This window comes from Pyrus communis, chromosome 2 (assembly GCF_963583255.1).
Source record: "Pyrus communis chromosome 2, drPyrComm1.1, whole genome shotgun sequence".
Lineage (NCBI taxonomy): Eukaryota > Viridiplantae > Streptophyta > Magnoliopsida > Rosales > Rosaceae > Pyrus > Pyrus communis.
The window spans coordinates 31,881,871-31,905,444 of NC_084804.1; the positions used below are offsets into that span (position 1 = coordinate 31,881,871).

A 23,574-nucleotide genomic window follows, 5' to 3' on the forward strand; every position below is an offset into this window, starting at 1 on the left:
ACCTCTTTCGGCAACTCTCCCCGCTAAGAGACTAAAGCAGAAGAATCAATGATTAGTCTAAAGAATTTGAAATCAGGGGGAGATACTCATTAGGGGGAGCATCTAAAACAGATCAAGATTTTAACAAGTCAATTGAAGACTTGTTAAAATCTAAGGGGGAGTGTTGTAATCTTATAAGCCATTCAATGTGTGGATGGTCAACCCACTACAACTCTACATGTTTGTCCACTAATCCACTTGCTGCTTTGTCCTTCCATATAAAATCACACACAAAAACACAAAGCCTTACGGTTGAAAAGAGAGAAAAGAAAGAAGAAAGAAAAGAGGAAGAAGAGAGAAGCCATAAGGCTCATAGCAGAGAGAAGAAAAAGAGGAGAGAATAGAGAGAGTTATTTTTGTAATCTTAGTACTTCAGATTACAAATGAAAGCATCACTGCTGCTCCGAGAGCGTACTCGAGTCACACTGACTGTAGAGGAACCTCGTAAATTTTGTATTTTTTTTATTTATTTCACTGCACACACCGTCGATTTTACAATAACTACAACTTTTTTTAAATCCAGAAGATTTAAATTCATCTTTTTACTGGTTCTTATTCAAAAATCAAAAGTGAATGTATTGCATATAGAGTCGTACATAGTCCAGTACAAGCCCACCTGTATAGAGATAGATCCCGTGTGGGCCACCACCACGCGGACTTCATCCCAAAGTAGTCGCACAAATTTCCCAGAACCGTAGAATATTATGATCCTCCCTTGCCTTTACCAATTACCGCCTATAAATACAACACTCTCCTCCACTCTCTCCCTCGCTGAAAGAATCAACGCCGCCAGCCACCACCGCCTTAGCAAGCATTGCGCATCAAACTCAGAACACAGAAGGTAAGTATGTCTCTCAGATCTCAGATCCTTTCTTTTACCTCCATTTATTTTGTTTGATTAGATCTTACAAAAGCGTTTTTATTTTATTTGCATATGTTGATCTTTTTCCGCGTTTGTCTATTTCAATTTTGGTTTACCGTGTTCTGGGTGTTTATCAATTGAATTGCTCTAACTCCCAAATATCTTGGAATTCATGTTTATTCAATTGCCTGTGGAATAATCAGATAAGGGTTTTCTTTGATTGCTCTTTGGTTAGCAATAGAAGATCTGGAGGGTAATAAATTGTAGCTGCTAGGAGGATTGTGGGGCTGGCTTTTCAATACACAGTGTTCGAATTTAGAACTTGATTCAGTTTCTTAATTTGGTTTTATATCCTGTTTTGATTAGAATCCTAATTTCATTCTATTTCCGGGGTAGGAAGTAGAAGAAGCCTAATCTACCTTATTAGTATTATTATTCAGAAGGATCTTTTGGTGCACGGCTATTGAAGTTAGACTCTGTTCGAAAGAGTAAGTGTATAAGTGAATGAAGCGTTCTTTCTAGGTGAGAACCTTTGTAATGTTCGAGGTGTACAAAATTCTTAATCAGTTAGAAAATAAATAGAGGAATTTTAACTTGAAATAACTATTTTGGAAGAATTAGACAAGCGATATGAAAATCTATAACTAGTTGTGCATATGTGTGAACAAATACTTGACATACTTTGAAACACTAGAACGCAACAAACAGAAGCAATGGCCATGAGTTTTAGTGCTACATTCCATCATATCATAACTCATGCTTTTGTGAGAGTAACATTATCATATCTTTCTTAGTTACCTTTAACCATATTATTTTGATTTTCCTCTTTCCTTGGCACCAACCTCATTATTGATTAGGTCACTTTTGATGCATCTATTGGGGCACTTATTGGTCTTTGTTAAACGACCACCGTGATAAGTTCTCTCTCATTTTGTGTTCAACTGGTGCTACTTCAATTTTTTCTCTCTGAGATCATCCAAATTGTTTCTCTTCCCCCAGACCAGACAACTCCATATAAACATCCTATTTCTGGCACATTTGTTTTAGGGTATTGTTGGTGGCACTCCGAAAATTTCATTGGGCACTCCTCATAAATGTATTTTTTTTTTTTTTTCTAAATAAGAAATATAGAACGTTTGGAGTGCACACTGAGATTTTTGGAGTGCCAATAACAGTACCCTTGCTTTATGATGTTTTATTTTCTAACTGCCTAGACATATTATTTGCCATATAGCATATGTGTTGGTTTTAATATCGTTTGACCAATTTTTTCTACGGTTTTGGTTTTAAAATGATGAGGCAATGGAAATCAAGGATCGTATACTTTAATTGCACAATTTTCACCAAAGTTGGAGGGAGAGGGGGTGGGGTGTGTGTGTAGATGTAGATAGGGTGTGTTTTGTGTTTGATTCTGCTTGTGACCAAAAAGTAATATATAGATCATTAAGTATCAGTTTCCTTAAGAATGCCTTATGACTTAAAGTTTCTATCATCCCAAGCTCATGGCAATCATAGGCCACACTGACCTTATGTCGTCCTGCATCTTTTTAATCTCACAGTTGTCAACACTATTAATTGAGTTCCTTCATGTGACATTTAAGCTAAAGCGATAACCTCTTGCTCAACAGTTAGCATTGCTGCAAATGATGAGTTTGATACCTTGGCCCTTTGCGTGGCTTATCGTTGTATCAAAAAGTACTACTAGAAGATAAGAACTACTGCATTTAATAATAATACTCCAAGTGCTTGTCTAGAGGAGGAACAAAAACAATGTAATTCTATTAAGTTATCATCCAGATTAGAGTCAATGGTATAAGAGCTATGAACTGAACCGTACTGACTTCTTGTGAAGGACAGATATTATTTTCTCTTAGTGTTTCATTTAGCCAGCTAACATTTTCTAACTGTTTCGTGGTCTCAATTATGTTGAAGTATTATGCTAGCCCTATTCATGTGCTTCTCTGAGTGTTATATTAAGATTTCCCTATTTCGTTTAGTTTATTCCTTGTGGATGCATCAAAGGATGATGATGCTTTTCATTTGTATATTTTTCCCTTGTGATAAATTGAATATGAATGTCTTAGTTACCTGGACCCTTTACTTCATGCATGCATATTCATGCAACTAAGACATGACTGTAATAAAGGTGTAGTGTAGCTACCAGATGATCCAAATAAGTACAAGATTTTAAGAAATGAACAAATATCATACATGGTCATGTACGCACATTCAATGTTCATAACTGAGTTCATATAACAAGCTTGGCCTTTAGATTCAAAATTAATGTTTTGAAAGAGAATTCAAAGTGCAAGGCGTATGACTGTTGAAACTTAACTTGATTAACCCTTAGGTGAGGTCTGGCAACATTATGGGTTATGTATTTGTAGTTACCGAGTGAACTTACAGATGTATTTGACCAAACCTTCAGAGTAATAGTTCTAACTTAATTTTGTTGCGAGTGCTCACACACATAAGATGAGAGAAAATCGGTTAAGATGGTTTGGACATGTGAAACGAAGACTTACAGACGCTCTGGTTAGAAGATGTGATTACGAGACAAAGGCTCAGGGCCAAAGGGGTCGAGGAAGACCTAGGAAGACTAGGAAAGAGACTCTAAGAAAAGACTTGGACTACTCGGATAAAATGGAAGACATAGCACAAAACCGAGCGCGCCAACCTGACTTAGTGGGATAAGGCTTTGTTGTTGTTGCTCACACACATAAAGAAGCATTGTGCTGAATCAATGCGTAGTTTTGACACTTTATTCTACGTTGCTTGTTTGTTACTTTGTGATTGCATGTCCTTATCATAATCTTTACAACATGAGAACAATACTCACCCTTCAAAAGCTTGAGAATACAGCTTTGATCTCTTATACAACTTGCATAATGTGCAGTCCCCAGTTTCTAATGCTTCGGTTACCTAGTCCTTTGCATTCCTTGGATCAGAATTTACTTGTTCTCTATGACTAGTAGTTGTAAAAACAGTTTCCATCTTTTCATAAAAAAACATTTTCATTTTTTGCTTCCATCTGTATCCTTCTCTTTTAATTGTGTACTATTTATTAATCTATCATCTAAAAGGAATGTGCTTACTTTATGGTTCTATCTTGATGTAAATTGCAGATTTGAACTCTGCAATCGGTGGCAGCTTGCAAATCTAAGTATGAGTTTGGCATGCCTTGTGTGCAGTGTAGAAAGTCCGTCACACTCTTTTAGGAGTTACTCTGTATCGAGCACAGAAAATGATGGAAGATGTTCTGCTATTGCCAACTGCTTAACACGGAGGCCATCTCTCCCATTGCCAAGACATTCCAACATTGCTTCTTCCAAAGTAACCCCGCAACCAACTCTTTCAAACAGCGGTTCCATACCAGGTACCCCAAGGCTAGTTCGAAGCCGGGCTGTGAGAAGGGATATCGTGAGGGACTGGAACTTTGACGAGGTTGTGATGGGGCGTTAAGAGTTTTCCAGTTTGACTGGAGAATAGAAAGCTCTTTCCATGGTATAGTTGTAGGAGACAATCTTGCAGTCTATTTTTGTTAGATATGGCTACATTGAACACAGTTTTCCCTCTAGGAAAGTTTGTCCATTTGTAACCATCGAAAATCGTCGCGTTTGTTTATAATGTCCTTCGCACATCAGTCGTATTGAAAACCATTTAATTTTGAAACTCTAATCAAACATACTAACAAATGATGTGTTTCCGACGTTGAAATGTTGGTGATAAAAACCACATGATTTGAGGGATTTCTGTTTTGGACTATACTTCAAAAGAGACCCGAAGAATGTAAAGTACCAACAGTTTGGACATATTGCAGCTTCAAGGTGGGCCTCAAAAACTAAACGGTTACAATGTCCGGATTATCTTATACTTCGAAGCATTATACATTTTTTGTTTTTAGATTTTAATTTTTGTGCTTCAGAAGTAAGATTAGTTTTTTAATGGGAGAGAAGGAAAGAAATGAAGGAAAATGCATGAACGTAAAATACTGAAAGCAAAAGCAACTTAAAATTATGGGCAGGCAAGAAAGCAAAAGCAAAATATCTAAATCATATTACTTGACTTGATATAAAACTATTTGGTTCTTACTTTTAATTTTAAGCAAAATATCTAAATCATATTACTTGACTTGATATAAAACTATTTGGTTCTTACTTTTAATTTTTAAAATGATCCAAGTTGGACCCTGCATGTGTAAAAACAAGTCCAAAATTGAATCGTCACTTCTTATGTGTGGGTGACCTGGCCTAGACTATTAAGGGTTGGTGGTCTACAATGAAGCACGTGTTCATAATTTCATATCCATCTAACCCTAAAAAGAAGTAAAACAACGATCGTTGTATTGGCTTTGTTAGACATAATTCTTTTGTATAGAACACATAGAGATCCTTTTATATTATTGTTTTGTTATACAACATAACTGAAAACAGATCTGTTTAACCCATAAGAACTAGACCGTATCGAATAGATCCAAATGAGTTGGTTCCAATACCAAATGAGTTGGTTCCAATAAAAATGCATAATTTGGACCGGCTTGAACTCATTTACCAAAAAAAACAAAAAACGAGGTGAGTCCGGATCCATCAAAAATGGACCTGGCTCGACCCAAGCGCACCCCTAAAATCATTCTTGTTTTTATATTTTGTCTGTGCATTTTTTCTACAGCATTCTACCCCTATATAGCATTCCTGGTTTCTCCTTTATTTATTTTTTCTTCTATATCTAATTCAAAAACTGAAAAGTCACTTAGTACTACTGTTTTATGGTATTTCTTTTTATTTGAAAAGTAAGAGGTATTAGGTTCAAATATTATGGATGACGAATTCGATACCAAATTAGATTGTTCATTGTATGACTTAACTGAACTCCCTCTCGTCCTAATGTAAAAATATCCATGTACTCAAAAAAAAAAAATTTCAAAAACTGAAAATTATTAGCTACAAACGAAATTATGATCAAACAAATCATAAACTGCGTGATACCGCATGTGCCCGGACGATAGTAGCATTGAGGCTAGCATTCAACAGCTAAATTGCGCGACCCACGCGCCACGCGCCACCGAGGATAGTCCAACAGTACATTCAAAAGGAAGCTTCGGTAGTGCAGGATAAAATAATAATACGATATAATAGTCCTGGGATCCTCCAAAACATGCAATTATGGGCTCTAGCTGTATGTAGATGTGCCTCGGTGGACATGTCCCCAAAACGCGCTTAATTTAGATTCCGGATCCTCGACAGATCAATTTTGTGAAGATCTCGAGAATTTATGAATCATGTCCGTTCATCGTACATTGTGCGATCAGAAATTATTTTAAATATTTTTATTTAAAAATAAACATAAACAGTATTTGACAAAAATTGACTGCACAATGTACGATAAACAGACACGATTCACAAATCTCCATGATACTCACCAAAATGATTCCGAGAGGATCCTATTGGCTTAATTTATACCAATTATTCACCAACCTTGACAAAACTAATACTTTTAAGTATAAATAAACAAGCCACTTAATGCTAGGTATTATTCTTCACTTGTAACTGAGATTTTAAGTTTGATTCTCGTCAAAGGTAATTTTTTTTTTTTTTGAACAAACGATATTATCTACACTAAGGGGAAGGGGGTAGGCTTAGCCTCACAATGAGTTAGCAATAATGTGGTTTAAATTCACCTTTAGCAAGAATCGAATCTAAGACCTCTCATTTACAAGTGCAGAGGAATATCACTAGTTATCAAAGGCAAATTTGAATCATATGATTGATAATCCATTGTAAGGCTTAGCCAACTCTTCAATCTCTTTAGAATAGACAATATCGAGGGAATATTCATGAAAAATGTTTGGGTTAAATTTATTTTAACAAAAAATCATGCTATAACTTTATTTAATGAAAAAAAAACTTAAATTTTAATGAAAAACCCTTAAACTTTAATGAAAAGGACAAAAAAACCTTAAATTTTAATGAAAAATACATAATTTTAAGGGAGTTTTAACGAAAAGCCTGTAGTACTGTTCACTTTAACGAAAAACCACATTTTTACGCTAAAAAGTTAATCCTGGTACTATTCACTTTACCTTTTATTTTGTCCTTATCATTTAAACACAAGGTTTCAAGCTATTTTCATTAGTTTTCCTTAATTTTCATATTAAAAAGAAAACTGACACGTAGGAGCAGCGCGTCGTCACACATACTGTTTATGAAACTTACCATATTGTTTATAAAACTTAACGGTATTACACTGTTTATGAAACTTACTACACTATTTATGAAACTTAACAGTACTACATTGTTTATGAAATTTAACAGTACCATGCTATTCATGAAATTTACTAGATTGTTTATGAAATTTAATGGTGCTACACTGTTTTTGAAATTTAATGATACTACACTGTTTATGAAACTTAACGGTACTTCACTGTTTATGAAACTTAATTGGGCATTAATGTTTATATTTTATGTTTTTTTTGTCTTTTTTCCTTATCATAAATAAAGTTATTAGATGATTTTTGGTTAAAACACAAAATTTTAAAGTCATTTTCATTAATTTTTCTTTGTTAAAAAGATTAAGATCTATTTGACCAAATTAAATTGTAATTTAAGTCTTTTCAATGAATTTAATTGGTTGATCAATGTCTGTGTGTCTAAGTGCGGGTTTGATTTTCATCGATTTCCTTATGCGACCGAAGCAAAGATAGAGAAGGAAAGCAAAAGGCATGGCAGTGAAGGGCACCGCCACAACGACACCTCCTTCATCCGTATGCTCTGTTCCCACTCTCTTCTTCGCATTCACTCTCCTCTGCGCTTTTTCTCTTTCTCTCTTCTTCCTCTCCAATCCTTCTCCTTCTTCCTCTCCTTCTCCTTCCTGCTCGTCTTTCATTTCCCTAAACGCTCCTCTCTCTCCCCATAATTCCCTCAAAGTCTACCTAGCAGACCTCCCCAGATCTCTCAACTATGGCCTCCTCGAAAAGTACTGGGCTTCCGGCCCCGATTCCCGCCTCAAAACGGACACCGACCACCAAATCCCAGACGCCCATTTGCCCAAAAACCTTGAATTCCCACCCTATCCAGATAATCCATTGATCAAACAGTACAGCGCCGAGTACTGGATTTTGGGGGACCTGATGACCCCCCAGGAGCACAGAATTGGGTCGTTTGCCACCAGGGTTCTCGATGCCGACGAAGCCGACGTTGTTTTCGTGCCCTTTTTCGCGACCTTGAGCGCAGAATTGCAGCTGGCTACGGCTAAAGGGGTGTTTAGGAAGAAGGCTGGGAATGAGGACTATGAGAGGCAGAGGCAAGTGATGGACTTTGTGAAGAACACTCAGGCTTGGAAAAGGTCAGGTGGAAGAGACCATGTGTTTGTGCTTACTGGTATGTTGGGTTTTTATTTAATTTTTTTTTCTTTTTGGGATTTAATTGGTGTTATTTTAAATTCGATTTGTGCTAATGGTTATTGAGTAATTTCTGGGATTGTTCACTGGATTTGATGATTAGGTGGTGGTTTTGATGTGATTGCTGTGATTATTTATGTGGGTCTGTAGATTTAAATGTGTTCTAGTATTTGCAATGAATCCATCTGCATTCTCCATTTGATCAGCTGTTGTGATTTTTGAAGTTTTATTTTCTTGGATACCATTTGATCAGTTGGAGGTAACTGGGAGCACCATTAAAATGTTGGAGAACAATGTAAATGTAGTATGTGCTATAGCTGCTTATGATTTAGTCTCTGGGTTTGTAGGTTGTGTTAAAACTTGAAGCATTTTTGGCAGACCCAGTGGCAATGTGGCACGTTCGAGCAGAGATTGCCCCGGCGGTTCTTCTAGTTGTGGATTTTGGAGGGTGGTACAGACTCGAATCGAAGTCATCAAATGGCAACTCATCAGATGTGATTCAGCACACACAGGTGTCACTACTCAAAGATGTCATTGTGCCCTACACCCATCTACTTCCTCGATTGCAACTGACAGAAAACAAGAAGCGTCATACTCTACTTTATTTCAAAGGAGCTAAACAGAGGCACCGGGTCAGTACCCAAGATTTGAATCTTACTTCTGTCAGTAGGCAAGATTTGAATCTTACTTCTCCCATTGTATCTGACACATGATATGATTTTCATTGCCTTTATTTTTTGATTGCTCGTAATTTATCACATTGTAAATTGCACTTTCTTCTCCGGTTTCATCATTGAACTGACGTTGTTTAAACTGCAATTAGTCTTAAAATAGTTTGTTTAAACTGCATTGCATACATCTCATGTCATTCATTGCATGGGTTGTTGTTGTAAAGTTGAACAATCATTATAATTACTTTATATGAAAAGGGATACTACGTTTGTGACGTAATCCAGGTTTGGTATAAACCTAATTTATGTATGTTGTGTAATTATGTTTGTAACATAACTGAGTTTCCTGATAACAGGGGGGCTTAGTTCGAGAAAAATTGTGGGACTTGTTGGTTAATGAGCCCGATGTTATCATGGAAGAAGGCTTCCCTAACGCCACTGGGAGGGAGCAATCCATAAAAGGGATGAGAACTTCAGAGTTTTGCTTGCATCCAGCTGGGGACACTCCCACTTCATGTCGGCTGTTTGATGCGATTCAAAGTCTCTGTATACCCGTTATTGTCAGCGACAACATAGAACTTCCTTTTGAAGGAATGGTAGATTATTCCGAGTTTTCAGTTTTTGTGGCAGTTGATGATGCATTGAAAACGAACTGGATTGTGAGCCATCTTAGGACCTTTACTAGAGAACAAAGGACTAGATTTCGTCGGAAAATGGCACAGTTTCAGCCCATGTTTGAGTATGACAATGGTCATCCTGGTGGCATCGGGCCAATTCCTCCCGACGGTGCAGTGAACCACATGTGGAAAAAGGTTCATCAAAAGTTGCCAATGATTAAGGAATCAATCGTTCGTGAAAGGAGAAAACCTCCCGGTGTTTCAGTTCCACGCCGTTGCCACTGTACGTGACTTTTACAGGCCTATACTTATACATAGTTGTATCTCTTGTTGTGCAATAGCTTTTGTCTTAACTTTTTCTTTTTATTCTTTGTGAGAACGGTAAATTGGTTACAAATTTATTCACACACAAATTATATTCCTTTCGTTCCCTGTTAAGTTGCCTTTACTTTTATAAAGTTTCAACATCTAGGGTACTCAAAAAGTATCCCTCAGCAGCAAGAAAGGTAGCCAATTCCCCTTCTCTTAGAAGGAAACAACACAAACAAAACACTAACTACAAACCCTACCACAAGAGGAAGACTGTTGGTCACCCTCCTAGGCATTGCCGGATAATAACAACCCACAACGTCATTATGCGACGCTGCAAACGTTAGAAACGCGATTACCGAAAGCGATGCATGGAAGAGATCAGCCCATCTCAACCTATAATCGGAGGGCATGCGTGGCCCTTTCCGGCCGCCATTGAAAGTCCATATTCCCCGAAATGTGGCCACTCCGTAGTATAACCTGCCAGTCGCTGTTTTGAAGCTATCGGTGAACGTAAAGAAAATGCAGGATGCTGCTGAAAGAGCGATGAAGAAACCCGTCAGCCAGCGGTTGAAAGGGGTGCATACGCCGTTGTTGGTGAAGAGAGGAGTGAAAATGGTGAAGGAAAGAATGGGGGCAGTGGGCAGGAGAGCATTGAGACGTACAGTGCCACTTAGTATTGCATTCATAGCAAACATGAAATTGGATTCGTTATGTTGATCGTCATCATGTTCTTCGGTGCTTTCAATGAGGTCTTGGATGATGGAGTTGTTTTCCATCGTTTCTCAAGGAGGCAATTGCTTCTGAGGCAATTTAGATGGGAGGGGGAGTTTATAACAACTGCCCTGCAGAAGGGGAGGATTCTTTGTTCAAGTGAGGGAGACAAGCAATTCTCTGTTTGTTAAGTATTGAATTTCTTGATGGAAGGTTTTCTTCGTCGACTCCGTTTGGAAATGCTTCTCTAAAAAGCATTTTTGCTCAGAATCACTTTCAATAAAAGTGTTTTTATTTGGAGTACATCGAAATTTTTAAGATAAATTCAAGTGCTTTGGTGTATTAAGAAAATACACAGTATATGCTTCTTCCAAAAAGCACTTCAACTGCTTCTTTTTTTTTCAACCCAAAAGCACTTTTGAATTTCAATGCCAAGCATTATCATAAGCACTTTTGGTGAAATGAAAGTGCTTTTAAATATAATAGCGCAAAAATACTTTTAGTTACTGTATTAAAAAAGTTGTTAGTGTTTATGAGTAAAAAAAAATACTTTTTTTTTTACTGTATTAAAAAAGCATTTTCAAATGTTTTTTTTTTTCTAAACAAGTACCTACTGAAAACACAAGTGAGACTCTCTCTAAAATTTCTCGTTCTCTCTCCCGCTTCTCTCCCTCGCCAAGGTCTTTACCCACAAACTCTTCCCAGCCGCCAGCCCCACCTCTAAATTGGGGTTGGTGGCAACCCTTTCCAGCAACCCTCGGCTTTCCTTACATTTTTTTGTTTTGTTGTGCTTATGATCCTTGTATCTGGTGATTCTGTATATGAGCTCAGCCTATGTTTCCTTGAGTTCTATCTTAGTTTCTTTGGGCTCTGTCTCAGTTTCTCTGGGCTGTCTCAGTTTAGGACGATTGTTGTCTCAGGTCCAGGATTCATGCTTTCTTCCATTCCAATGATTGTTCCTAGTCGCGAGTCACCATCCACCAGCCTCAGCCACTCGACTCATCTTGTGTTTCCTCCATGGATCTCATTGGGAGACATGCTTTGGGTTGGGTGGCTCTTAAAATGCTTTTAGCACTACTTGGTACGATCATGGGAGCGCTCATAGCGTGGGTGGTTTTCCACCTCCATTTTCCGTTTCATCCAATTGGTTCGTCGGGTCTTCTTCTCGATGGCGGCGGCTTCGCGATGGTGGTGTGGCTGCTTGGATGGTGGTGGCCAGTCCCTCTTAAATGCGATCCCAGCAAAAGTTCTTTGGATGCTCGTAGATTGAGTAGATTAGCGAGTGCACAAATAAGTCACCAACTAACCATGCACAACTAGATATCCAAAATTGACCAACACCCATATTTTATTGGATTAGCAATTTAGCAGTACGTAAAGACCAAAACAAGCCCACATATAATCTACTTAATATACCAAATGCAGGGTTTTAACCAAATTAGCTTCAAGCCGAACTGAAGAAAACCGAAAACACAAAAACAAAACTCGAGTAAGAGCAATAAATTGTGTAAGATTTTTCACTAGCTTGTATTTTGCACACTTCAGGCACTGAAAATCCGCGAGTAGCATTTACAGATGTACTAGAAACAATGTCGTCAACGACAATAATGGCTACGATTCACTGATTCCAATTTACTCACAGCTTTTCGTCCACTGCAACTCTATACCTCCTAAATAGGCTTTACAAAAAAAAATTATACTTCTAGCTGAATATTGTGACCAAAAGGTCTGAAACTATCCCCAGAAATTTGCCAAAAATCGCACAATAACAGGGCAGAACTGGACGATGAACTATTTACAGTAATAGCAGCATTGATATATGTCGATGGAAAAAAGAAAAATGATGATACCAGATAAAAGGCTGGCTTAGGCTGACGAACTGTTTAATCCGCCTTTCCTTTGGGATTTTGAATGAGAAGAATCATCATTTCCAACAGCACATTGGTGACAAGGGTCAGAGGATTCTGGTGAGCACCAATCATCAGGGACGCTCAAGAAATGCTCAGACATGAACTTTCTGAATCTCCTCTTGTACTCTTTTGGAGAGATGACAGTCGGCAAGACATTTTTTGGCACAAGTGAAGACTTCACCCATGTCTCTAGTTGCTTGTCCCATGTATACTGCCTAAGATAATCAATAATGCCACATACAAGCTCACGGCGTTCAGTATCTACTCCCACAAGCAATGAATAATCCATGACATTGATTGACTGAAAATTTAAGAACAAAACCATATCAGTTTATTGGCGGAGGTTATAATAGAATTAGAATAGAATTGAAGCCAATGGACAATAAACCGGGTGGAAGACAATTAAATGTAGAATAAAAAAATTATCATAGAACGGAAGATACCCCTTCTAGATAGAGTAGGACCAGTAATATCCTCTGCCGTTATTAAAGGAATTTCATAAGATCCGGAACTACATACAAATGGAGTGAAATATGTGCAACTCACATTGAGGAAAGTTGTGTCATTCCACACAGCCCGCTGCAATATACGCTTTGCTTTGTTACTAACATACAGTGGAGATGAGTTCATGTCATTGACGAAGTTCTGATCCAAAAGAACATCTCCCGAACCATCAGTAGCAGAATTGAATCGAGCATGTAGAGCACCTTTCAGATCATACTGGCGAGTGATGTTCCGCCCAAAGGTAAGATTCTCCATGACCATCAGATCATGCCTCATCTCTTTCCCACTTTTTGTCTGTCTCACAATCACCTACAAAGAAAAATTTTAGTATGCAGAAAGAAACAATCCGCCAATGGAAAGAAAATCAAATGCTACAAACCTGATAAATCCCAAGAACTTTCGCAAGGCATGTTTGATTTCCATTGTCAAAAGAAAGCTTTACGTGCTTGAAATACTCATCAGAAAACTTCATAAACGACTCAAATTCTGTCTTCTTGATTTCTTTAATTATCAACCTGTCATCAAGTGTTTTGGCAAAAAAGGATTTGCTCTTCCCACCTTTAGCATCCCAGTTTCTGCAACGGCTAAGGGAAGCAATATAATCAACTTCAGATTGGAAGCATCGATTGCGGAGATCACGAAATTGATTGGCATATGGACATATTACAGTATATTTATCCTTGCCAAGTGATTTTGAAACCCCTAGAGGGACTACTGGGTTGACAGTTCCGGGCGGAACCAGAGAATCCAACAAATTCAACCCATCAAAACTCGAGAAGCGCAACTCATCTGAAGAAATGCTTGCCATATTATGGACAGAGTCTAAATCTAATGAACCATTTGAAGACCCATGCAGGGTAGTATTAGTGGGAAGTCGAGTCAGACCGTGTAAATGCTCAAATGTTCTCGCAGCAACTCCACTCTCTCCCTTGCTATCGTCAGCAAGAACCTCTGTTTGTAAAGGTAGATCTTTCAATATGGCCAGTGCACAAGCAATCATACTCGACAGTTCTCCTTCATAGTCTGACACAATATGATTATCAGTTCCAAGAGGAATGTGCAGCATTTTCCCTTCTTCCGTGATCAGCTGATACGCTGTGGGTAAATGCTCTGCAGTATAGCTACTAATTGTTTCAAACTTTGAAAAGAACACTCTCTGTAGATCTCTCACACCAACTTGACGAATTTCGGAGAACGGTGCCCAAAACCAGTCATGTGAACCTTCCAAGTCGAATGATTGTGAACGGTAATAAGTACCTTTCATTGATAGATTTGAATCAGGAAAAGCACCACAATCCACATTTTCTGCTAGCTGATCATTCTCACAATGATCATAGCTGGATCCATTTCTCAGATTGGACCCCTGCCTGTCCAACCGTTTTGGGCTTGAACCATCCACATTCGGTGTTTTGAAACCCTCAGCCAAATCAGACACATCAACTGGATCAGCTCCATTAGATTCTTGAACAGGACCTTCAATTGGAATGTCTTCTATTGGAGATCCATCAGCTTCGGCAGCTGTATCGAATTTGACTTCTAAATTGATACCAATATCCGAATCAACTTTTTCTGGCTCTACCTTCTCAGAAGCTCTAGAATGGATCATCATAGGATCTAGTGACAGTAATGAATGCAAGCGCCGTTCCCAAATGCATGCTTCAAGGAGCAGTTCCCACAGTACTCTGTTCAAGCTAAGTAGTTTGTAGGCAGCCTGGTCCGAGTTCTCAGTCTTGGTAACAGCATTCTTGAGCACTACCTGTTTTTGTAATTAGGATCCGGTGAAAAGGATAAAAAGCAAATTTCCTACAATTGAATTTACTACAAAATTCGTGAACTAAAGTTCATGAACTAAAGATTTATAAGCAGACAAAGCTCACATCCTTCATAACATCATTCTTAAATGTTTAAAAAGGAAATCTTAAAAGTTCAGTTTAAAACAAATAACAAAATGAATTCAATGCATCTGAAAAGTAATAATTTTTTAAAAGGACAACAAATCTGTACAAGAATGTCATACTACATACAAATGGGAAGATCCAAACCAAATGTCCGAACACAAACAAATTAGGCAATTATTATGGAAATAATAAAGAACACTCGCGCAATACAACCTTTTTCACAGATCACAAAAGCCACTACAGAAGTATGGGCAATGTTAGCAACATACTGTAACAAATGCATTCACATTCAAACCTACCAAGCAATCCTTTCTGCAATTCAACGACAACAAAGCCTTTATGCAATACATGCCACAAAATTAACAGGACAAAAAAATGTATAGAGAAAGGTGACCTCGAACTCAGATTTTTCTTGCTTTAGCATCTCTTCGATGTCAGAGAATTCTTTAAATGAGCCTCGAAGTTTCAAGGTCAACCCATCAAACTGAGATCTCATCTTCTCTAAAGAGTTTGCAACCTCTTTGAACAAGTAAATCAATTTCATGTACACCTGGATTGAAACAAAAAGGTCACATCCAGTGCAAGGAAATAGGAAAAGGTTAGGTAATAGAAGGCTAATGTTTCTGCCATAGGCATATGACATAATAATGAATCATCAGAAATCAAAGAAGTAAGCAAAAATCAGAAAATAAATATACATTCTGAGTTTCTTTCATAAGCCAGTCTTGTCTAATTGAACTGCTGATTGGAAGCTTCAGAGGAGGCACAGAAACAGTATAAGTCGTGACAGGGGAATACTTGAACAGAGCAACCATAGGGCCTAATCTGCAGAGCGTCCAAAAATAACATAATAAGGATAAAAAATAAAAAATAGAAGGTGTACAGTTGCTTGCTTGCAGACTTAATATAAAAGTAGATGCACCAAAATATACTAACAGATCCAATCCAAAAGAATATGCAACTTTTTTCCCATGATTTTATTCTAAAAATTAAAATAACCATAAAAACGGAATGTAGCACGGCATCAGAATGCTTTTTAACCTAGGAAATGTCTTCCCATGCACCAGATAAGTGCCAAACGCAACCTCCCATAGTGCATAATCCTAAGTAGATTTCCCCATGTAATTGAATGGAAATCCTTTCATAAACTAGAAGGTTTGAAAATACACTTTAAGTAACTGCTGATATAAGCCAAAAGTACCACTAGATGAGAGTGAATAAATTTATACCCAAAGAAGTAGAGAAAGTCCTTCTGCAAAGAATGGCCGCAGCTAGAAAATAAATTAGACAAAGATGGGTTCGAGAAATTGAGCTCCAGGAAATTTCCAAATGATAGACAACGTGCAGAAGTGGAAATCAATACTCTTTTTGTACACTGTGAGATTCCATTCCTAGATTTACATTTACCACATCGACTCCACATCCAAAGTTTCCCTTCTGCTTCACCAGGCAAATGCACTTCTCCAGGGAGCCGTTTAACTCGGATAGTAAGCTGCTTGTTACGATGTGCATAATGGTAGAAGTGAGCTTCTGGAAGTTCACCGCATGATGTACACTGGCTTTGCTGCAGGATACAAGTTTCATTCAGTCCCATCTTCAAAAATGCCATTTTTTTTTTTTTAAAAAAAAAACTCAAAATAACAGCCTTCAGCAGATAACACTGAAACATTCCAGAAAACATATATACATAATGGGTTAGGATCCGGCGACACACCTCTATGACACATTTTTTGTGGGGCCCACTCTGTAATGTATTCAACGATCCAACCATCTATCTTTTATGTCTTACCTCAAAGATCTTGACTACTAAAAAGCACCCAAATCTGAAACACATGACCATTGGATTAAATTTAGTGTTCTTTGTAGAACCGTGTTCGTCCATCCTCTTCACTGCAAATGAATGTCTTAATGATTTTGGATTTGTCCAATTTTTGCAAGGATGATCAATGAATGATGAATTGAAATATAGACGGTTCAGATCCTTGAAAAAAGTTACATGGGAGCCACAAAAACATGTGTCAAAATGTGTGTCCCCGGATCCTAACCCATACATAATAACACATTGGACCTAATCATTTACGACATACAATGCAACAAGTAAATGTCAATAAAATGCCTAAAGTTAGAGATATGTGCAACCTGATTGAGTAAATTATCTTGAAGAAACTTTCCGATGGGGATATCGAAATTCTTGTAGAACATGATATGAGAAAAATGGCTCTGCTCACAAACAGTGCCTCTTAAAGCATTTTGGCTAGACATCAAAACCAAAATACTCTGAGAATCCAACACATGGCTAATTTGGTTCTTACTTTTCATTTGATCTTCACTATTTCCACCATTTTCTTTCACCTCAAGAGAAGCTTCTGAGCATGTAAATGAAGTCTGATTATGCCCATTAAGCGATCTCTCTTCATGGAAACTACCTTTATCTTCAACATCACAATGATCAGTTGCCTCAGGAGTTGTACAAGCAGAAACAGATCTTGTGATCCGGTCATTCAGTTCTCTTCCACTGAATCCAAAGTATGAAGAAAGAGACTGATAAGAAGAAGATGCTTGAGGAAAATTCTCCCTTATAACTTTCCTTAATGATGCTGAAATGGACGAGAAGCCAGGAAGTACAGCAGGGTTGTAAGATGCATCGGAAGTGGAACGGCCTTCAAATTCCAAGGTAGAATCGTGGGAACATCCTTCATTAAATCTATTGGAACTGGGAATATCAATTGTATCAGACCTAGTTTCAGCATTAGTCTCTGTATTCTGATGAACACATGGGTTAATAGATCCTAAATTAAAGGTTTCTTTATCAGTGGACAAATCAGTTTCTACATCAGCAAATGGAAGTGTAGAGAACATTGCTCTCTGGTCAACAAGGAAAGCAGTCTCATGAATTAAATGATACGCCAGAATAACTGCACACTGCACTACACACTTGACCTTCTTCAATTCATCACTCTCTGCTCCTTTCAACAAAATCTGTAGGGTCAATTCAAGCACGGTTATTCATATGAGATGCTAAGCAGTAAAGTTTTCATTCTCTTATCAAATTTGACAAAATGCTTATCATATGATTGCTTGTGTCAGATCACAAAAGTATGTTCAAGAAGTCCAATGAAAAAAGAATGGTCTGAACCTAGGCAGTTCAAATTTAAAGTTATGACTCGAAAAAAATGATGGCGAAAGAAGGCACATTGATTGAATTAAAGAAGTTGTAGGGCTCTGAAATTGTAGATTAAAAAAGGCATATTGAGTAAATATAACTTGAGATGAGATAAATATTTTCTGGAAATACAGCAGCTCCTTTGAGCAGTAGTTCTCAGTATGGCACTATTTTTAATAATAAGTGTGAAAAAATAAGATGCAATTATTTAAGTTAAGCTCAAGCTATTTGAACGTAAATGTTACAGAACGAACAATGCAACATGTAAGAATCAAATATCATACGGAAAATTCATATTCAAAAGGACTCTGGAGTGTCTTTACAGTATTCAGCATTGGAACATGTGTGTGTAGATCATGCAAATATCAGACTAAAATGGGGTGGATTATTCACTAACCGTACAGCCAAGGCGTGTAGGACAGCCCTCAATAAACATTAATGTTTTACTTGGGACCTTTCCTCCACCTCCAGCATGTTCCTCTTTAAATTTTTCAATGTGAAAAGAGTCGCACTTTTTTAGCTTTTCGCTCGTCATTGTATCTGATGACAAAATTGGTGATCCAGTACAACGAGCAACTCTCTCTAGGCGATGGAGCTTCATGTCAAAGATCAGTGTCATTCCTTTGACAAGAATAGACTCTTGAATATCACGAGAAACAGTTTTTTCCACTAAAATCACATCTGGATGGCACAGTTCTAACATTTCGATGACAAACTTCAGATAACCTTTTTCCTGTTAGCAAGAAAATATGAGAACACGTAATTGTTTACTGCCCTGATATAATGACTGAATTATTATCCAGTTACCTGTTCCATTGAATCAAAGGATGACAATCCACTTGAAGACTGACCAAGTACTCCCTTGATTAGCAACAACCTTGGGTTCTTGTACTTGGTCGACATATGCTTGTGTGCAGCATGCTTTTTGAAGACCAAACCTTTCACTAGTTGACTGCAGTGGAATACACAAATTTAGGTTTTCATCTTCCCAGATGACAAGTATTCTCAGAATATGCCAACTAAAACTAATAGTGAGGTGATTATTACACTGTTGAATTGCATCTCAAAAGTCTTAAAAATCGATAAAATGAAACAATAGAAATTTTGGGTGGTGATTCTAAGCAACCAACCAGGCAAGCATTCCCTATATTAAAAAATACATCTAATGAGTTAGAAGGCAAAAATTTAATTATCTTTTTCAGGAATTCCGTAATGGAAAGGAGCAACAAGCTGCTACATTTTTTATTTATTTAAGGAGAAATAATTTTTTATTTATTTATAAAGATTATAAGTTGTAGTTGTAGATGAAGTTGAAATAACTGACTCTTCAACCTCATATAACTTTGAGAGGAAAAAAAAAAAAAAAAAAAAAAGAAGCTCAGGTTGCATTTAAAAATTTAGCAACAACAATTTTCTAAAGAAAAAAATCCGAAACATGCAGCCATGATGCTTTCAATGAATATAAAGATATCGACAAAGATAAAAATACCTAAATTTAAAACAAAAACAGATGAAGATAATTAACAATTAAAAACTGAAACGCAAAAGAAAACCAGTTATTTACTACTGTCACCTTTGGCTGCGAACACCAGTTGCGATGCATTTTACTTTCACGTAGCCATCTGGATCCATTGCTTTACCAACAACAGCATCAGGTTTTAAAAATGAAGCAGCTTCCCATGACAAAGAAGCAATAATGTCCACCCAACTTTCACCACCCTCCCCCAATGATGCAACACCCACAGATTTAAGTAGCTGACTGATCAGGGCTTTAAACTTTCCATTAATCACTGCTTCCATTGCTCTTTGTTTTTCCTCTTTAAACCTATAAATCCCACTTCCTTCATCTCTATAATGACTCAAAGAACTCGGTTTACCCCATTTCATGCCATCACCACATTCCTCTTCGTCGTCATCATTGAAAGCAACACTACCCTCCAAGTCATCCTCTGGATCATCAGGTTCAGGGGGTTCCCATATCTCAGCATTTGTATCATCTTCGAAAGAATTTGAGTTCTCAGTTCCATCACTATACGAACCAGTGTTTGCATTAAGATTACCTTTTGTTTCATGGTCATCGCTTGTCTGCATAATCTGAACATCTCTTACGGTATACACATCACTACCACAACTACTTTCGCTCAGGTTGATTTGCCTCTGTTTTTTTGATCTATCAATTCCATTTACTGGATGTCCAATGCTTGAGTGTTGTAATCTCCCATTAGACCGACAAATGAGATCCTCTTGAGAACTGCCTGTCGTGTTTTCCTCTTGAATACCCCTATAGGAAATTAAAGTAAAATATTGGTCATGCAAAGTACTTGGGAAAGATTACTGTAACCAGAAATTTTAAAAGGAGGGTACATACCTATTGCATGAGCTCACATCAACAGAAAACTCACCTAACAGAATAGAAGTTAAAAGAAATTATGAAACACATCAGCATAGACTAAACTTCTGTTATTTTAAGACGGCCAAAATGTATCATACAAAATTGTACGCTTACTGCAGCTAGATACACAACTGTCACTGCGTGACAAGGAAGTTGCTGGACTGATCATTGGCATTGTATATAAAATTGCATTACCCTGCTTGATAGATTCTCGCTCCTGTTTCTCTGCACAAAATTTGCAATACTTATTGGGGCCTCCTGTACCTAATGGTAATGATTTCAAATTCTCCTGTTTGATCTTCTTTTCCTTGGACTGTGTCAATTCTGCACCACAGTAGTGACACATACTGCACACCCAATTCCAAAAGGAAACCGAAAACAGACTTCTAATTAGTCACCTATTTGGTTCAAACAAAATTAATAGGAAAAATTAAACAATAATACAAGGAAAAACAGGAAAACCAGTTACCAATCGTATCTTCGCTGGTTGAAAATCTATGTTTAACGCTTTAAAGATTGACCATTAAAAGTTTAAGAAAGCGGGATTCTTTTATGGTTATCTGATATTTCTAAACACGAATTCTAGTTGCGAGGATCAATACAAATCGGTTCATAATCAGATTATACTACAAAAAAACAAGGTGATGGACATGCACACATACTTACATCACCCAGTGAAAAAAGAGAGAAGAAGGTTGAACAACCAGTCCAAATAATATGAAAGTCCAAATAAACCAAGTCAAGATTAAAATTTGGTCATCAAATAACCACATGGTACTAAATAAAATGAATATTCAAACGGAAAACGCACAAATCTTCCTAAATATTTTTACATTAAACCGAAACCAAAAATTGGGTTTGTTTTTGTAAAAAAAAAAAAAATTACAAATAAAAGATGCAAAAATAAATAAAAAAAGAAGAAGCAACAAGTGAAGATATATACCCAATTCTTGAATGAATTCCAGCCTTCACCAAGAGAACAGATTATGAACAAATCATATGAAAAAAACTGATTCAGAAAAATTGATAAGCAAAATTCAGAGAAAAACCCCACAAACCCAACAAAGAATTTGAAGTGAAAAAAGTGATCCACTAAAGAAAATCATCAATCAAAATCTCATGTTACCAAAATTAAAATCACCAAGATATTCGACAACTGGACAAGATTATTACACATACAAAATAAAGAAATAAACTATTTATTAATAATAATAATAAAAAAAACCTACCATTTTCAGCGCTCAAATAATTAAACAAGAAAAAGAAAACTGAAGGAATAAATTGATTACTTACTGTTAAAGCAATCGGAAGGAACAAAGATGGCTGTCTGCTGCGACATCCATGCGATCCCAGACTCCAGAGTATAATACTATTAGGCGTGTATTTGAGCAGTAGAAATCGAAAGCAAAGAATTGTAGAAGGGAGTGAAGAAGTTGGTGGTGGTGGTGGTGGTGGTGAGAGTCCACAAAGAGAGTCTGTCAGACGCGGAGAAGAGAGACTCGGACTGGAGTCGTATAATATGGAGAGAGGGAATTGGGGGGATTGTCAAAGAACGGATGAATTCAAGGAGAAAGAAAAGAAAAGGAAGGAAATGAATTGAATTTCCTACAAGTGGGGTCCATGCAAAAGTGTTTGCTAGCTGTAAAAGAACTATTTTTTTCTTTTTCGAGTTTTATTACAAAAGTATTCTCCATCGTTCATATATAATAAGCAAAAATATGATATCACCGTCTAGTGATATTTATTTAAGAATGTAAGTAAATGTATCATAGATATAACAACTCAATCCGTCAAATTTTATTTTTGAACTGGTTCAAGTGGTTCGATTTTAGAGATTAAGTTCCAGGCATTTTACAATTATAGGTAATCATCGTGTAAATTTTTTAATTTCGGATTCGGTTAGTGTTATTCAGATTTGTCAACTTCACTGTTTAGATTTGTCTTTGGTTCATGTCGGCTGATTTTAGTCGGTTGGAGTTGGAACTATACTTTATACTGAGTTTGAATGACATGACAACTTATCCATTTAAGGCAACCATATGAAGAATTGTGGCCATATTGATGGAATTAAGAATGCAAGAACTATGTGTTGAGATGATTTTTTTACAGGGTCTTGCGGTTTGTGTGGTATTTGGGGAACCTACTGCTGCTTTTGTTTGTGCTCAATAATCGCACTCCGAACATGAAATATATGTGAAAGTCAGTTGTGAAACAATCACTGAGATCATCCCATACTTAATTAGTGTGTAAGTGTAGAATTATGATTCTTTGAATTAACAATTTATATGATTAAAATAAATATAGGATTTGACATAACTCAAAGGGAGCGACTCTCTCTAGCTTTTCACTCATCCACTACAAACCCTAGACCTGATTCGGTAGTGCTTCAAGTGCCTCTTCGGATCTCCATCTCCTTTGAAAGATGTGAAGTGTGGCATGCTAAACTTGCGTGGAGGCTCTAACTATTTGATCTTATCCGTGAAGGGTGACCTGCTCATGTTGGTCATATCCCTCCATACTGCTTCATCAGCCACTTCATTGTGCTAGAAATCACGCAATAGTTTGTTAAGGAGTCTCTCTACTTCTTCTTGGATTTACCTTTGTTGGGGTAGTGGAGCTTTCGACTGCCCCCGGTCTTGACCTGCTGGTCCAGGTTACTCTTCTATATCCTCGGCTCGTCTATGCCACGGTAGCGGTGCATGTGGTCCGTTCCTAGCAGGCGAGGGGATTCTTCGTTGGCTGCCGGTTGAACTTAAGCCGGATTAAGTGACTGCTTCTTTCCTTCCGTCGTGCTGCCTGTTCCGATGTGATGTGGATGATGCTCCTTGTGGGCCTAACCGCGAATGAACGTTTCGCCTGGAAGGTTGCTCATGTTGATCATCAGAGTGTGGCCTCAACCGTGAATGTATACTTGCCCGTGGGCCTAGTCGAGAGTGCACGTTCCTCCGCGGGCTAAGACGGGAGTATACGCTATCTCGGGGGCCCAATCAGGAGTGTACGCTACCTGAATGTTTAGTCCATGGCTGGTTGAGTGGCTGTTTGCCGAGATGTTGCCGGATAGGTTCCTCGTCTGCCCTTGTCCTACTTCGGGACACCTTG

The 23,574-nt window shown here is 37.5% G+C and overlaps 4 protein-coding genes across 6 annotated transcripts; 2 read left to right on the top strand and 2 right to left on the bottom strand.

The window, feature by feature from the left end:
• Positions 1–721: 721 nt before the first annotated feature.
• Positions 722–4,567, top strand: LOC137725899 (uncharacterized). The gene is made up of 2 exons (XM_068464737.1): positions 722–880; positions 4,027–4,567. The coding sequence occupies exons 1-2, from the start codon at positions 744–746 to the stop codon at positions 4,361–4,363; spliced, it is 474 nt and encodes a 157-aa protein (XP_068320838.1). The 5' UTR covers positions 722–743; the 3' UTR covers positions 4,364–4,567.
• A 3,002-nt stretch (positions 4,568–7,569) lies between these two features.
• Positions 7,570–10,007, top strand: LOC137726411 (probable arabinosyltransferase ARAD1). Its single transcript, XM_068465338.1, has 3 exons — positions 7,570–8,277; positions 8,676–8,929; positions 9,325–10,007. The coding sequence occupies exons 1-3, from the start codon at positions 7,620–7,622 to the stop codon at positions 9,874–9,876; spliced, it is 1,464 nt and encodes a 487-aa protein (XP_068321439.1). The 5' UTR covers positions 7,570–7,619; the 3' UTR covers positions 9,877–10,007.
• Positions 10,008–10,076: 69 nt separating this feature from the next.
• Positions 10,077–10,673, bottom strand: LOC137725057 (protein DMP5-like). Its single transcript, XM_068463663.1, has one exon. It carries the CDS (start codon positions 10,671–10,673, stop codon positions 10,077–10,079), a length of 597 nt encoding a protein of 198 aa, XP_068319764.1.
• Positions 10,674–12,098: 1,425 nt separating this feature from the next.
• Positions 12,099–22,018, bottom strand: LOC137725530 (putative 1-phosphatidylinositol-3-phosphate 5-kinase FAB1D). 3 transcript variants are annotated; one of them, XM_068464253.1, is made up of 14 exons: positions 21,769–22,018; positions 21,419–21,441; positions 20,590–20,822; positions 20,452–20,485; positions 19,657–20,364; positions 18,891–19,035; positions 18,481–18,816; positions 17,060–17,899; positions 16,150–16,484; positions 15,619–15,745; positions 15,315–15,470; positions 13,402–14,778; positions 13,065–13,331; positions 12,099–12,819 (listed from the first exon to the last, which is right to left on the bottom strand). In XM_068464253.1, the coding sequence occupies exons 3-14, from the start codon at positions 20,819–20,821 to the stop codon at positions 12,475–12,477; spliced, it is 4,902 nt and encodes a 1,633-aa protein (XP_068320354.1). In that variant the 5' UTR covers position 20,822; positions 21,419–21,441; positions 21,769–22,018; the 3' UTR covers positions 12,099–12,474. The 3 variants fall into 3 exon arrangements, with proteins under 3 accessions (XP_068320354.1, XP_068320353.1, XP_068320355.1); XM_068464252.1 differs by lacking the exon at positions 21,419–21,441; XM_068464254.1 differs by lacking the exon at positions 21,419–21,441 and having other exon boundaries at positions 20,590–20,873.
• Positions 22,019–23,574: the final 1,556 nt, after the last annotated feature.

Excerpts from the sequence above, each read along its gene's own strand:
- LOC137725057 (XM_068463663.1), bottom strand. The coding sequence starts at position 10,673 with ATGGAAAACAACTCCATCATCCAAGACCTCATTGAAAGCACCGAAGAA.
- LOC137726411 (XM_068465338.1), top strand. The coding sequence starts at position 7,620 with ATGGCAGTGAAGGGCACCGCCACAACGACACCTCCTTCATCCGTATGC. Across the intron at positions 8,278-8,675 it reads CCATGTGTTTGTGCTTACTG|ACCCAGTGGCAATGTGGCAC; the intron begins GTATGTTGGGTT and ends CATTTTTGGCAG. Across the intron at positions 8,930-9,324 it reads GAGCTAAACAGAGGCACCGG|GGGGGCTTAGTTCGAGAAAA; the intron begins GTCAGTACCCAA and ends TCCTGATAACAG.
- LOC137725899 (XM_068464737.1), top strand. The coding sequence starts at position 744 with ATGATCCTCCCTTGCCTTTACCAATTACCGCCTATAAATACAACACTC. Across the intron at positions 881-4,026 it reads TCAAACTCAGAACACAGAAG|ATTTGAACTCTGCAATCGGT; the intron begins GTAAGTATGTCT and ends TGTAAATTGCAG.
- LOC137725530 (XM_068464252.1), bottom strand. The coding sequence starts at position 20,821 with ATGTGTCACTACTGTGGTGCAGAATTGACACAGTCCAAGGAAAAGAAG. Across the intron at positions 15,471-15,618 it reads TTATGAAAGAAACTCAGAAT|GTGTACATGAAATTGATTTA; the intron begins GTATATTTATTT and ends GTTTCAATCCAG. Across the intron at positions 13,332-13,401 it reads AAGTTCTTGGGATTTATCAG|GTGATTGTGAGACAGACAAA; the intron begins GTTTGTAGCATT and ends TTTTCTTTGTAG.